Source organism: Eublepharis macularius, chromosome 7 (assembly GCF_028583425.1).
Source record: "Eublepharis macularius isolate TG4126 chromosome 7, MPM_Emac_v1.0, whole genome shotgun sequence".
Classification (NCBI taxonomy): domain Eukaryota; kingdom Metazoa; phylum Chordata; class Lepidosauria; order Squamata; family Eublepharidae; genus Eublepharis; species Eublepharis macularius.
The window spans coordinates 116744576-116760902 of NC_072796.1; the positions used below are offsets into that span (position 1 = coordinate 116744576).

General features: G+C 41.9%; 1 protein-coding gene across 3 annotated transcripts in view; it reads right to left on the reverse strand.

The window, feature by feature from the left end:
* Nucleotides 1-441: 441 nt before the first annotated feature.
* The window catches only part of RSPO2 (R-spondin 2), a 158977-nt gene continuing 143091 nt past the window's right edge, over nucleotides 442-16327 (reverse strand). For all 3 annotated transcript variants that reach the window (XM_054985328.1, XM_054985326.1, XM_054985327.1), the window contains one exon: nucleotides 442-1479. In XM_054985328.1, the coding sequence (XP_054841303.1) occupies nucleotides 1370-1479 (110 nt within the window). In that variant the 3' untranslated portion in view covers nucleotides 442-1369. The remainder of the gene's footprint in view (nucleotides 1480-16327) is intronic.

Sequence of the window (16327 nt, forward strand, 5' to 3'; positions counted from 1 at the left end):
TGGTTTGCTAGTTGCGATGTAACAGTCACCTACGATTTGTTGTGGAAGTAGAAGCATCCAACTAACATGCAAAGAGAGTAGGCAGGCCAGCCCGCAGATCTCAAAGTTCATCCTGTCGTGGCAATCTAGTTTGTTGTGTGTGAACTAAGTCCTTCTTTCCCTCTCCTTCCAATCTGGACTGGCTCTTAAGATCTGCATGTGAGCACGTGCACATATTTGCATGCCTAATAAGAATTAAAGGGATGTAACAGAGAACGTGAACAATGTGCCACACATATGGAAAACAGACACGCATGTATTGTAAATAGTTTTATTTATATGTAGACAGCATAATATGTACACATGGGAACTGCTGGACTCCTGGAATACTAAGCAGCAACTCCTGTGGGGAGCAGTTTTACTATACGACTGTTCCACTATAACAGGTGCTGAGGACCAAATATGGAGGGCTGAATCCAAAGTTTTGCCAGTGTAGCAAGTCTGCATGATTCCCACCCCCCACCTTGAGCCTCTTGTGCCTCCCCATATGCTGCTGGTGGTTGTTACACCTCCAAAACAGAACATGATGAGAGGCTACAGTGGAGAGGAGGAAATTGCCCTCCCTCTTCATAAAAGGTGTGACATGCTAACAGAGGTTATATTCACAGAAAGGCAGTTTCATGAGTCCCCAACCCATTGGAGCCCCCTCTTCCCACACCTTGTTTAGGAAAGCCCCTTGATGCACAACAACAGCTTTTCAGGAGGCACAGGAGGAGGAAGTGGAAACCAATGAAAAATCATTTCTGCAAGTTTACTGTGTTGCTGTAACTTCAGATTCCACCCATTATCTATAAATATCTGCTTAGTGTTATTTATTCTTGAAAAGTACAATATGAGAAACAAAGGCCATAAATGCAATTCTAATTCCCCTCCCCTACCACATTTTTCATCCTTATATAAATATGCACAAGTCCGTTAACCAACGGTGACTTGCAGCCTTTAAGAACCTGCTGCAAACTTCCGTGCAGAGCAGTGGACTGTCTCCATCTCGCAGGCACTGAATTAAAACGAAACGACAACAAAAAGCCTTGGACACACACATATACACACACACTGATTCAACTCAGTGTGCTTCTTCTGCCCCTGTAGTCTCCAGGCTTGGGGAAAGATTAAAAAAAAAACAAGAACAAAACCAAAGTATAAATAAACACATACAAACAAGCTTGTGGACTTCTTTTTTCACAAGTTATTTGCAACCAATACTGTCAAAGCAGCTGAATTGCAGTGCAGGAGCAGGTAGCAGCTTCTGTGCATTTTGCAAAAATACGGACAGACAAACAAACAAACAAACAAACACAATCCCCATATGGATTCCCACACAACAAAGTCACTATTGACCAGCTCGGTCTGTGGCGAGGAAGAGGCTGTGTTGCTTCTGAGCTTGTTCCATTAAATTCTTTTTCTTCTTCCTCTTTTCCTTTGTCTTGGGTGTCTTCTTTCCTAAAGAGAAGAAACAAGGACAAAAGTCAGAGATCGGCAAGGACCAGAGAAGTTCTGTATATTTCCTTGAGACCTAGAAAGGATACAAAAATTTCTTTCCAGCAGTGCATAGTATGACCTAGTCAGAGAGGCTAAATGCCAAATGTATTTGAACCCTTTCCCTCTTAGCCTTGAATTAAAATGCCTCTCCACAGCTGCACGTGGCTCTTGCTAGAAAAACACACTGACTGAGGTACCTGGAAGAGGCACAGAATGAAAGAGTTAGAAGCCTTCTCACACAAGAAGCCTTTCCTGATCTTCAAAATGACCTATCTGTGGCTACAAAATGTCTTGTACTTGAGGTTTTTCACAACTGTTGGTTTTCACAAAGTACATAAAGCAGTTAAACTACTGGCTGCATTCAGACCTCATGACAAACAGATGGACCTTATTGTTCTTCCTCCACTGGAATTCAGAGTCCCAGTTTGCGGGGAGGAAGCAAACTCCAATTTGCTTTGGGACACCATGGCAAAATGGAGCTTGACTAAAGCTAAGCCAGGGCATTTTCAAGAATGCTCAATAGCAAGTGGAATGTCTGACCATGTGAACAGACCATATTTATGCCCAGGAAAGAACAACCTGTTTGCCCACAATGTCTGAATGCATCTCAGCAGTAATATCTGAACTTGCCGCCACATAAACACGTCCTACAAACAAACAAAAAATAAACATGTCTGGAAAAATCTAGGCTAAAACGCTAGAACGCATGCCCCTGAAATGCTAGCTTTCTAGATACATGATAGCTTTCTACGGCTGCTTCTATGTGGGATTTTTTGTCCACTCTGACATACAAATTGGAGCACTTTTTTGGAGCATCCACATGTCAGGTTCTAATCATTGTTTCCCTCTCCTCGCTCCAGTACAAGTGCATTATCACACTGCCTGGATGGAAAGATGTGCATTTTTAAAGGTCGCACCCATATTGGTGCTATTTTACTTCCATCAGCTCCTTGCAGCCCATTTTCCCACTGTACCACCAAAGGGCTTTTTAAAAAACAAAGAAACACTGGTAATTGCTACAGCACTATAATGTTACGGAGCTCTAAGCCACAGAAAGCTCTGACTGGGATGACAGCCAAATGTCCTCTCATGAATACTGCAGCACTTTCCCCCTTCACCACCATACATCTAAACTGATATTAATCATACCAAAGAAAAAGACTGCTATGACAGGAGCCCTATTTTCACCCCATGCCCATGTGGCCAATAGCGGCTTTTGAAATAATGGGGAGATAGCCTGGGTGACTTCTTGTAGGTGAAACAGAGAGGTTAATTCCTCTCTTCATCAGTTCCAGTCCAATTCCCCCTACCACACACATCCACAGCTGTTTTGAATCCTGGTTCTCCACATGAAATCTCAGGTGGGTGGCCTTGTTGGCAGTAGAAGAATGAGATTTGGGCCCAGTAGCACCTTAAAGACCCAAAAATCTAGCTGGTCTTTAAGGTACTACTGGACCTGAATTCTGCTCTTCACATGTAGCCTGATTCTGAGAGAGAGAAGGAACAAATAAGTAACCACTTGCCTTTCTGACTGATTATTCTTTGGGGAAAGAAGGAACTGTGAAACAATATATAAATGCTGTAATATATAACAAGGTATCAGTAAAGCACTTTGTCATACAGAGTAGACTTTGTCACACAGTTCATAAACTACAATGCTGCTCAAACCACCACCATTTTATCCCAGAAGGCTGGCAAATATATGATAGTTGTCCAGGGACTAAACCAACAGTAGTCTCCACGTAGCCACTGATCCCTGTCCATCTCTGTTATTGTTGCTCAATAAATTAAACTCAGTTATCTTGCTATGATTCTCCAGGCTCCATCTGGTGGCAGCCAGTGAAGTAGAAGGGGAGGTAAAGAGAGACTGGTAAGAAGGCAGCCAAGGGCCCATTTGGTGCTATTTTACCAATTGAAAATGGCTGGATAAGAAGTTATTTGTATCCTCAAAATGGGAGACAGAAACCAGTCATGTGTGGCAAAAAAAAAAAAATCCAGAAAATTTCCCAATACTGTATTTTTAAATTTAATTTATTTATTTTATATTTCAATTTATATACCGCCCATCCTCAGGGGCTCTGGGCGGTAAAGTTAAAATCAATAAAAACAAGAAAACAACAATACTAAAATTAACATACAAAACAATAATGAAATAAATTAACCAAGTGCAATGGTGGGGAGAACCCCCCCCCCACCTTAAAGGTGGGAGGCCGACATGGCACCGCCCCCTTCAACCACCGAACGCCTGGCGGAACAGCTCTGTCTTACAGGCCCGGCAGAACGATAATATGTCCAGCTGGGCCCGGGTCTCCATTGACAGAGCATTCCACCAGGCTGGGGCCAGGACTGAAAAGGCCCTGGCCCTGGTTGAAGCAAGGCGGGCTTCCTTAGGGCTGAGGACCACCAGTAAACATTTATCCGCTGATCGAAGTGGTCTCCGGGGAACATACAGGGAGAGGCGGTCCCGAAGATATGCTGGTCCCAACCCGCTCAGGGCTTTAAAAGTAAGAACCAATACCTTGAACCTGATTCGGAATTCAACTGGAAGCCAGTGCAGCTGGCGCAGGACAGGCGTGATATGTGACTGGTAGGATATACCAGCCAGGACCCGCGCTGCCGCATTCTGGACCAGTTGTAGTTTCCAGATGAGGCCCAGGGGTAGCCCAGCGTAGAGTGAGTTACAGTAATCTAGCCTGGAGGTGACCGTTGCATGGGTCACTGTAGCTAGGTCATGGGGCATCAGGTAGGGGGCAAGTTGCCTGATCTGACGAAGATGGAAAAATGCAGACTTGGCAACCGCCGTGACCTGGGCCTCCATCGATAGGGAGGCATCCAGGAGCACACCCAGACTCTTCAACTGGCAACTTTGCCAGTGGTGTCCCATCCAGGGCAGGGAGCTGGATCCCAACATCTCGCAGGCCCCGTCCCAGCTGCAGGACCTCCATCTTCACTGGGTTCAGTTTCAGCCTGCTCTGTTTCAACCATGCCATAACAGCCTCCAGAGCTCTGGCCAGATTGTCTGGGGCTGTGTCTGGCCGGCCGTCCATTTTGTGATAAAATTTCCATACCACGTATGTAAATATAGCCTGTTCAGCTATAATGATCAAGACTGTTGTGCTACAAATCAATCCTATTTGAAAGGCTAAAGCATGGTCAAACTCCAGTGATTCTACATGGTGTATGTGCCTTCTTTTGCTTCCATTTTTTTGTATTTGAATTTTTAAAATTCTGGAAAATTTTCCTATTCATATGTTCCTGGAAAATCCACATCACTGGTTAAAACCAATGTCCAGATTTACAAAGTAGGTTTTCAATTCCTCCCAGCAGGGCTTGGCTCACCTGACATCAAACTACATAAATTGTGTATGTTCACAAGGTATGAATTAAAATTTGTATATGCAATTGTGATAGACTCAGCTTCAGATGCTGAGATTGCCAGACAGCAAGAGTAGGATTGACATGTCCCCCCCCCCCACCCCCCACCCCATGAGGCTAGCCTGAAGTGGCAGTTGAGGATGGAATGTTGAGGGGGCTGACAGTTGGAGAGAAAACTGCAGAGTGAAAGGGAGTTGGAGCCTGGCTTTTGACCAGAGTGGGTCAGCCAGAGAATCCTGTGTGAGGAAGAAATATTTGTGAAGCAATTTTAGTCCTTGGACTAAAGGGAGAAAAACCAGCACTAACTCCTGCTTAGACTTAAGAGATCTGGGAATTATAGTGGGCCAAGGGAGTGGGTAGAAAGGAGTCTCCCCTTCAGTGCCAGGAACAGAGTTATAGCTCATAACTGTAACACCTGCCCAGTATCTAGTAAGGTTTGTCTAAAGGAAGCACCCTTAAGTCTGGAGAGGAAGGGGAAGTCGTGCTGTGTCTGTGCTTTAAAAGTAGAGCATTTGTAAAGCAGTGTCAACCTCTGAAAGAAGCCAGCAACCTAGTGTTATACCAAGTGTTTTGTGCCTCACACCAGTGAAGTTTCTGAAGAAAATTAACCTTTCTGTTAATTCAGTTCAAACATCTGCCTACCTGCCTTCTGACTTTACCTACTGTAAATAAACCTGTTACATTTTGAACCTCCCCAAGCCTTGTGTGCCAATTTCTGCTAAAGGGATGCGCAAACCCCTGATCTGTCCCCTACTAAGACTTGGCTGGGTAACCATTTTTAATAATCCTTAAGGGTGAGACAAGAAGGAAAGTTGAAGCTTAACATCAACCATGCTACCAGAGGCTTCCCAGCCCAGTATACAGCTTAGACAGGAGAAGCTTTACCTCAGGGTAGGGGAAGGTCAGCCTAAGCCTGAGTTGGACGTGCGTTTGTGACAGTAACCAAGTAGTTTCAGGTGGGTAAGCATGTTGGTCTGCAGTACAAGAGCAAGATTCAAGTACAGTGGCACCTTAAAGACCAATAAGATTGGGTCTAAGCTTTTAAGAGTCAAAGCTCCCTTCATCCGATACGAGTATAATATAGTTTCCCTTATCCATGGTTTCCTGAAACTGCCATCTTATTATCTACTGAATGTAGTCTAAATAACTAGATTTTCTCATCATCCCAATGCCTCACAATCCATTGTGAGACCCAAGGATATGAAAGATGTCAATATTGAGGGTGGAATTAGACAAAATGGCACCATCATGTCATTTCTCCCTTAGCCCTCCATGCAACATTGCCCCATTTAATCATGTTATGACATCATCACATTACTCTCCATTCTGTATCACTGGCTGCCAATAGCAAAGACAGGGAAGTATGCAAACTCAGGGCCAAGCTACAAGTGACGCCTGACACAGGTTGGACACTAGTCAGCTTCCCTCAAGTTTTGATGGGAAATGTAGGCATCCTGGTCTTGCATCTTGGCTCTCTGACTGCTGTCCAATGGACTTTTCAACTGTCACTTGTCCAACATTCCACCAAGCTGCCTACATTTCCCATCAAAACTTGAGGGAAGCTGACAAGTGTCCAACCTGTGTCATTCGTCACTTGTAGTTTGGCCCTCAGAGAGCCAGTGTAGTGTAGTGGTTAGAGTGCTGAACTAGGATCTTGGAGACTCAGGTTTGAATCCTCACTCAGCTTTGGAAGGTTTTGGGTAACCTTGGGTTACAGCAGCTACCCAGCTTGCTAAGGTGACTTCTGAGTCAAGAAGTACTCCTAAGCTGCGAACCTGACTTTTCATCAAGGGGAGTATGACCCCATTCAAGACTGGGGAGATCTCACATCACTGGTCAGCCTTTCTGTTAGCCCAGAGAATTTCAGTCTTGTCAGGATTAATTTTCAGCTTGTTCACATGCAAGCTTGTACACAGTTCCGCTTGTATGAAGAGCAAGTCAGTAACTCAAGAGCTACGACATTCAATGAACAAATACAATAGGGTATGGATTGTACAAATTTGAAAGCAGAATAAATCTGAACACAGAAATGAAACATTGCTGACATCTTTGACAACATGGAAACTACCCAGTAGGAACATTAATATATCAACAGGAAGTACTCAGTAGAATAGTCTATAGTCCCAGGGCATCTATCTGAGACATTTCCTACAACACAACCCTATTACCTGAGTAAAAAATCCCTCCTAAATAATTCAGTTTTGCAGAGTTTTTGGAAAGCCAGGAGGGTGGGAGCTTCCCTAACCTCTTCACACAGGTCATTCCACAGAGAAAGCATGTGCGTAGGCAGCTGTAGATTTTGCCCAACTGCAGGGTAGTATCGTCAGAAGGCCCGGTTCAGATGAGTGAAGCTGCTATGTCAGAGCATAAGGAGAGAGACAGTCCTGGAGGTATGAGGGGCCTAATCCATGAAGTTCTCCCAGAATTACAACTGATTTCCAGACTACTGAGATCAGTTCCCCTGGAAGAAATGGAAACTTTGCAAAGGGAAAATGACCATGTATAGTAAACACGCCTGAAACAATGAATCAAAATGATTCACTTCATTACCCAAAGTACAATATAAGATGACTCCTCGCCAACTAATAAAAGGTTATACACAAAAGGTTTTGTAATACCATACATAACTGTAAATTTGTATGTGATTTTAAGGTGATCCTCTTATCTCCTGATGGCACCCATGGGGGGTAGGAGGATTAGTTTTCCTTAGAGGTAAATCAGGTATTGTTTTTGACCAGTTGTGCTGGTTTGTCTTGGATTTTTCAACTGATTTATCTCAGGCCCCAATGAAACTGATGCTAGAAGAATCCAGAGGTGCATACAGCTGTCCTACTAAACAGGACCATAAAAAGTAACATTGAACTAGAAGACCCAAGGTATGTGCGTGCGTGCGTGCGTGCACCATGACCAAGTATCATTTCTGAAAAATCTATTTTTACAGCAACAAAAAACCAAATTTGGACCCATTTATGGAGTGTATGATTCATATTTCAGCAGCAGCTTATCACCTATCATTTAGGGGACCAAAGCCAAGTGATATGATGCAATGGTACAAATGGATTTCTTTGCAACAAGCTGTATTATCAACAAAATATATTGTGCCTTATTGGTCTTTTGTGCCTATCATTTTGTGCCCCATTTTGTAAATACGTCTTTTCTTCATGCAATCTGTAACGCAATTAAATAGAAATAAAGTTTTCTTTCAAAATAGATTTTGCATGTGTCCCCTAAAGAATGGTGTTTCTGTATGTTAAAGAAATGGACGAAGTGCCCCCTAAAGAAGGTATGATGAACAAATTGCTGTGGGGGGAAGAGAAAGCCTTCAAAAGGGGTTTCAGTTACTGCCTGCCTGGCTCAAAATTCAGGGGAGGGAGATCTTAGCATTAAGATCACCACAGTATCATTTCCCCTTACCTAAGCATTGTGAAATGGCACAAGCTGGGCCCCATAGGAGAACAATCTGAACTTCCCCCACTGTAATTGTTTAAACAAATTAAGCAAAAAATTCAGATCTAGGCCTCCCCCCCGCCTAATTACCTAAGCATTCTAATGTCATTTTTGCCTCCTCTATATGAGAGCCGGATCACACTGCCAGCATGCTTTCGAGAATGTGTAATATCCCTAGTGGGAGAGCAACGAAATGTAATAGAGATTTGGTGTCAATGACTGTTCCAGCAAACAAACAGCAAACAAGAGAATTTGATGGGATTCTCCTGTTCTACTCAATTCATGCTTGGCCACTCCATACCCCCACTGAAGCTAAGTTACACATTTCTCAGCACCATGGCAGCAAGTCATGGACCCAGTAACTCATTCCCATACTGATTCTGATCAGACAGAGAGCCAATCAGCAACACAAAGCAGGCTGGAATGTTGACCCACATCTTCAACAAGGCTTACACAACAAGGCAGATCATGTGTCCTAAACTGAAGGTACTAGTAATTAAACATTAAACCGATTTCCATAATACACAAAACAATGCTCTCAGCTCCACCCACCTCACAGGGTGATTGTTGTGGGGTAATAATAACACTTCGTAAACCGCTCTGAGTGGGCATTAAGTTGTCCTGAAGGGCGGTATATAAATTGAATGTTGTTGTTGTTGTTGTTGTTGTTAATGGGATGGAGTCTACCTTCCTCATGGGGTGCAAAGTATGTTTTACCTCAGAAGATGTGTTTGGATCCCCACAGTGGCATGGAGAAACAGCTGGGCCTTTGTGTGATTTGAGCAGAAAAACAGTCAGCAAGAAAAGAGAAAAGTACACAGAAAACAGAAACAGAAAACTATTAAACTGTAACAGAAAAATATTAAACAGATAACACTGCTCTAGATGGTTTCCTGGTGTAACAACTTGAATTATAGATTATGGTTGTGGTGAATATAATTTCCTTTTAGACAGAATTTTCAAACTGTCGTTGATTATGAACCACAATGCTTTTTCACATGCATGACTGGTGTTGTGCTAAACAGTGGATGGGTAGAAGCAATCTTTTTATGTGTCCCTCCCTGCTAGTTTTTATATGGATACAGTGGGAGCAGCCCTACGCAGGGCAACTCAGAAGTCTCATTCTATTCAATGGGGCTTATTCCCAGAAAAGTCTTCTTACGAGTGTAGTCTGTGACCGATTTGTATGAATTTCTAGCATGGCTTATTCAATATTTTAGTGTTGTAACATTGAAAAATAATAAACAGAAGAACCTACATCATATGAACTGGCCCTGGAGAATGAGGGAGTGTAACCAATAATCAGTGAATGAGCATATTTCCGAATTAGAATCTCGGTTCAAACTCAACATTCAAACGCTTTGACTCATAACCCTTTCACAAATTTTATTCACAAATGTTATTCTCATAGGTTCTACTGGACTCTTGCTCTTTTCTATTGCTACTGACAGATTAAAACAGCTACCCATCTTGATTCAAACCCTTGTAACTATAATAGCTTCATTTTAACCAACACGTTTTAAAATTGGTGTACTGAGCCATCAAGCATTTTCACAATGAGGTTCTTGTTACTGAAATTGCCTTTCCTTTACATTCATAGAAAAGTTTCTTTACCACACCTTGGTAATATCAAATCTACATGTAGCAACTTTGGGTTAAAATGACATGTTTTGGCCACATGAGGGCAATAGATGTTTGAGTTTAAAACAGTATTTTAAAAAATCTGAGTGGAAGACTATATGAATTTTGTTAACCCCCTGGGGTTTTTTTAAGTAGCAAAAATTTGGTAGCCAAATATAATTTTGGGGATTGTATTTATTTCTTAAGATAACTCAGGGTGGCGTATATAATAGAGCCCTTCCTCCATTTTATCCTCACAGCAACAGTGACAAGGTGGAGACAGAATGAGGAGCTGAAAGTTTACCCCCGTGACTCTCAGGACAAAATAGAAGTTTGAACCTGTGTCTCCCTAGAGCTAGTCCAACACTCAAACTACTACACCACATCGGTTATTCTGTCCTAATCGGTTTCCAAAGTTCTTAGGTACTTGCTCAAAGCTTCAAGTGAAAAATAAAGATGCCTTGAGCAGGTCTCTGGAAAGGCAGCCTATAAATTCTCGGAAGAAATAAACAGCCAAATAAATAAGAGAATTTGACTATGTTCAAGAGTACATTGTACCCTATTTTTTCAACCCTAAGATCCATTACAAATACTTTCTTATGGAAAGTTAAATCACATAATTGACATCTACAGGGTTACGTGTGTTTATTTGAGTTGTCTATATTTTATTTTCTTATTGCTGTATTTTAAGAGTTTGCCAGTCTTTGTACAAGAGGAACTCTACTAAACCAGTAAGAGTTCTTCAAACTGCCAGCTTCATTTTTTAAAAAAAAAAATACCATGATTGGACCAACCAACCATTTTAAATAAGTCTATATAAACTCTGCTGCAAACATTAGTGAAAAAATAAATTTCTAAAACCAGCAACACCTTCACACATATAACCAAAACCAACCCAAATTCTGAATGATTAAGTCATTCACCTTGTGCCAAAGGCTAACCAAAGTAGACCCAGCTGAGCATCTGAGGAACAGAGTTGAGGTGTCACCACAGAAAAGACCAGGGCTTTTTTTCAGCAGGAATGCAGTGGAACGGAGTTCCGGAACCTCTTGAAAATGGTCACATGGCTGGTGGCCCCACCCCTGATCTCCAGACAGAGGGAAGTTTAGATTGCCCTCGGTGCGGAGGGCAATCTCAACTCCCCTTTGTCTGGAGATCAGGGGGCGGGGCCACTGACCATTTTCTCCGAGGGCAACCCAGAGTTCCACCACCTATTTTCCCAGGAAAAAAGCCCTGGAAAAGACCATATCTGCTGCAGCAGTCTCTCATGTGCTACACTTCCAAACATGGAGGTCTCTGGAAAGGCTCTTAATTAGTGTTGGGCTGGTTCATAGGAGAACAAACAATCTATTACATCCCTGGTTCACTCCCCGTGCCGCCCCAAATGAAAATATGCTATGCACTGCCCCTTATGTTAAAACATGGTTGAAAGAGAACACGAAGTACTCAGCTAATGTGAGGCTTCCTAGCTTGCCACTCAATTCACAGCATCCCAACATATCATGTATTTAATAATCTAGAATATTTAAAAAAAACACACAGATAGGACCCAAGGTCAGAAGCAACAAGAATTATAATACAAAACTAATTATCTATTAAAATGGATAATTAAAACAGATGAGCTTGAGCCGACATCTACAACCTTCAAAGAAGCTGACAACAAAACCAAGAACTGTAACACATTCATATAATAAAATGTACGAAAAAATACTCAACATAAGCAGTCAGAATTAAAAAAAGAAGACAGAGACCAAGAGTTGGATCCTATGACTCCATTCTGCTAAGTCTTCCTTCAAGGGACAAAGACTTCCTCCAATAAATAATGGCTTTTTTCTACTCTGGTGAATGGAGGATTAATCTGATGGAGAACAAGCTTTGCTGAAGGAAAGGAAGACTTGGTGGAATGGAACTGATAGGATCCAATCCCAAATCCATAACTGCTCCATTTTTTCTGAACCAGGAAGATCTTTATGTTCCTCAGACCTTGATAACAGACTCTGGTGGGACCCACTGGAGAGAATTTTCTATCTAGAAGGCATTCCAGAAGCCCTGCCCCTAAACAGAAAGCTAATCTTCCTGATGTAGGCAATGGCTGTCTTCTTCTAATGAACACAGGGCCAAGCTACAAGTGGCGAATGACACTTGAACTGCAAGTGTATTTCTCCCTGTTCACTTGCCCTCCACTCAATCCACTTGCTGTTCAAGTGTCATTCGTCACTTGGGGAGGCCAGTTTGAGGTGCGGGGAGCTCCTTTACATACCCTGGACCAAGCCTGTTTTATGTGCTCAAGATAGACAAAAAGGCAAATCAATGTTTTCCATTTCTGGAAATTCTCACATTTAACCTTAAATTGTAGCCTTTAGATTGGAGTTTTCTAAACAAAGCAAAACAGAAAAAAAGTCTCCCAAACTGGGGGGCTCAACAGCATTCATACTTAGCCCCTTAAGTGCAATTATACTACAAAGCTGTTCAGCACTTCAATGAAGATCAATAAAGTAAAGGATGGAGATGAAAGAGCCGCCACGCCATGAAAGCGTTTATTAGCCTACTTTGGGTCATTACCTCTAGGAAACTGCTGAGGTGAATAAGTGGGCTGTTCCAAACACCAACAATGACCGCCAGTCCTTTGTGATTACCACACAGCTTCAGGGAACTTTTTTGAAAGCAACTACTACTTACAGCTGTAAAAATGTCCATCCCTTGCAGTGGAGCACTAAATTAATAGCCAGTCTCTGCCGATAGCTCAGGATCAGTCATAGAGGCCTTCCATCTAGTATTGGGAGGGCACATAAAAGCTTTCTTACATCAGATCCATTGTACTGGCTTAGCCCCTTCTTAAGATAGTGCTTCAAAACTCAATAGCTTGCTCTGGCCCACCTCTTGCCGGGCACTGCTTTGGATTTTTTCCCCTCCAAATGCAGCAAAGGAGAAAAACCAGTTGTTGGCGCCTGCAAAATTTAATTTCCATAATGCAAATTACATTACATTCCATTAAAGGGCTCTCCTATGAAATGTCAAATGTTGGGAAGGTACTTGTCTGTAGCCAAGTTTGCTTTTGCAGTGTGCTACCCGCTTAAGAGCTTGCTTAAAAATTCCTTAGCTGACAAAGTGAGAAACTTGCTCTTTATTCTTGGAAAATGGCAAAACTACAAAACAACTCCTAGTATTTTATCAGAGTCACAGAGCATAAGAGTTGGAAGAGACCTTGGAAGCCAACTCATCCAACTTCCAGCTCAGTGAAAGAATATCCAACTACAACTTCTCTGCCTTAAAAGATCTCCAAGTGAAGGAACAGTCCACCCCAAGGACATTTATTTAGCTGAAATGTACTTCCTGGCAGTGTCCATTTTTTAAAAAAATAAATTTTTATTGTCAGCAATCTAATAAACATATGTACAATAACAAAGCATAATTTAACAATGCATGTGATTAACATTATTATACCGGAACAGCATAAATTTTACATTACTGTGACATTTTTCTTTCCTTAAGTGTATATATTTCTTTTATAATTGTGAGACTAGTGTATTCAAAGCTTAAAAAGTGATATAGACTGGCAGTGTCCATTCATCAGTAATGTCTTCTGAAGCAAGAGAACAACTCTGCTCTAATTTTCTATGTGATAGCGCTTTAGATATCAGAAGGCAGCAATCACCTCTCTCCTTAGTCCCCTCTTCTTCACGGTACAAATGCCCAGCGCCTCCCTCTGCCCTCACCTCCTTCCATTTCATAATTGATTAAATCAAGAGTAAAATGTACTGGAACTATCTTGTAAGATCTCAGCAGCCCTTTTGGATTGCCAAAGCAAGTACAGACAATACAGGCTTCCTCTCCTCTCTGGTTTGCATCCTGCAGCCCTGGCTGGCCCCATTGTATGGATTTTTTATTCACAGTGAGATACCCTTAGCTATTAGATGCAGGGCTTTTTTTCAGCTGGAACGCAGTGGAATGGAGTTTCGGAACCTCCTGAAAATGGTCACATGGCTGGTGCCCCTGCCCCCTGATCTCCAGACAGAGGGGAGTTTAGTTTGCCCTCCGCAACACCGAGCGGCGCGGAGGGCAATCTAAACTCCCCTCTGTTTGGAGATCAGGGGGCGGGGCCACCAGCCATGTTTTCTCCGAGGGCAACCCACTGAGTTTCACCACCTCTTTTCCCAGAAAAAAAGCCCTGATTAGATGTATGTTGACAGCCTATCGGGTAGAAGCAAGGTGAGTTGATAGTTAAGTCTGCTTAATTTGTGATCTGAAATCATCATTTAAAACCTGATGCAAATAACCTATTTGTAGCTAAAAGCAAACTGAACAATTGTGAAGTTAAAGGTGTTTAGAAAGCCAATGTAGTCCAGTGGTTAGGGTGTAAGACTAGGATCTGGGAGACCAAGATTTGAATCCCTCCTCTTACATGGGAAACTTGTGGAGTGTCCTTGAGACAGTCACTTTCTCTCAGGCTAACCTACCTCACAGGGTTGTTGTGAGAATAAAAGGAAGAAGAGAACAACATAACCTGCTTTGGGTCCCCACTGGGAAAAAGGCAGAGCATAAATGACGTTAATAAATAAAATTAGTTTTGACTTTTTGGGGTATACATGCAAGGAGGCTTGAGAAACATCATTTCCTTCAAAACTAAGAGCTCAGCACTTTCCAGATGCCAGGGTTGATAGATACTGGCTGTTACACATCATAAGATCTATGATATTTGGCCAGCTGAGTCATAAATTATTATTTGAGAAATTAACATACTGCAGAGCTCATCTTGCTGGAAGACATGGAACAGGAGAAATGGGAAGCTGATCTATGACTACGTAAATGAAAGAACAGCAATGAGTAAATAAATAATTATGAAAAAAGGCTATTAATTACAACTTTGGTGGTATGTCACACCCTTATGATTGAAATAAATGTATATATTGGCATGAATATGTGAAATGTTGGTCCTGTCATATATCAAATGCAGATCTAATTCATATATTTTGAACATATGCTAAAATTAGGCTGTTTTGGACTCCAATCTTGGAAACAACAGAAGAAATTATTAAACACATGGTCCCAATGGACACAAGGATGGTACTTTTGAGATTCTTAAAGGAAACAGCAAGAAAAAGACAGAATTCAGAGTGTATCAACTGCAGCAAATATGCATATTACACAAAAACGGAAATCCTCCAGGGTCCCAATCCTCATGGAATGACTCAGGAAGATTTGGACAGCAGCACTTCCAATCAAAATGACATGATTACAAAAGAGCGGCTGAAAACATTCATTTAGATCATTTATGGAAGGATGTGTTTCATTTATAAATTATGGCATGATTGCATTTGTAGATTATGTTCAGGCATACGTTGTATCTTCCGTGATTTAAAACAGTTGTGGTATTCTCTACCATCAAAATAATAAAAACAGTATTTTGGAACAGGAGTGTAATATCACTCATTTGAGGTGAATGGATTATATTGCTAAAATAAAGGTTTTTGAGTCTAGCTGTGATGACCTCCCACTACCAGCAGGAAGTCCTCGGTAACAAATGCAATACACAGCTTCTTGTATCATAGCCACAGCAATCCACCCCTAGTCAGATATTTTCCTCACCATTCTTTTTTGCATAAAAGTAGTTCTTAATTCAGTGCAATCCTAAACAATGTTAAACTCTTCTAAGTCCACAGACTGCAATTGGATTTAGAAGTGTATGACTCTGATTAGAACAGCACTGCCAGTATGTTATTTATTTCTCAACTTCATTTATACTCTGCCTTTTTACCCCAGTGGAGAACCAGAGCGGCTTACATCATTCTTCTTTCCTCTGTTTTACACTCACAGTAACTCTACAGGTAGGTTTGACTGGACCAGAAAGCTTCCCTGGTAGAGTGGGGATTCAAACCTAGTTTTCTCAGATCCTAATAAGACACTCTGACCACTATACATACTGGCTCTTACATGTATGTGTGTACCATCAAGTCACAACTGACTTATGGTGACCTCAGCAAGGGGTTTTTAAGGCAAGTGAGGAGCAGAGGTGATCTGCCATTGTCTTCCACTGCAGTGCAATCCCTGTCTTCCTTAGTGGCCTCCCATCCAAGTACTGACCAGGGCTGGCCCTGCTTAGCTTCTGAGATCTGATAAGATCAGACTACACTATGCTGCCTCCCCCCTCCCCCTGACATGCTTACACAGGATTAAAGTTTAACAGATAGCTGCCAACTTTTAATTGTTTTATTGCATTCTGCATTACATTTATATTTCATTTTAAGCTAAAGGCAAACTCAGTCTTGGGTTGTATCAAAATGGCCATTGCATCGATATCGCAAGAGATCATAGTTCCTCTCTATATTGCCTTGGTCAGGCTGCACCGGGAGTACTGTGTGCAGTTCAG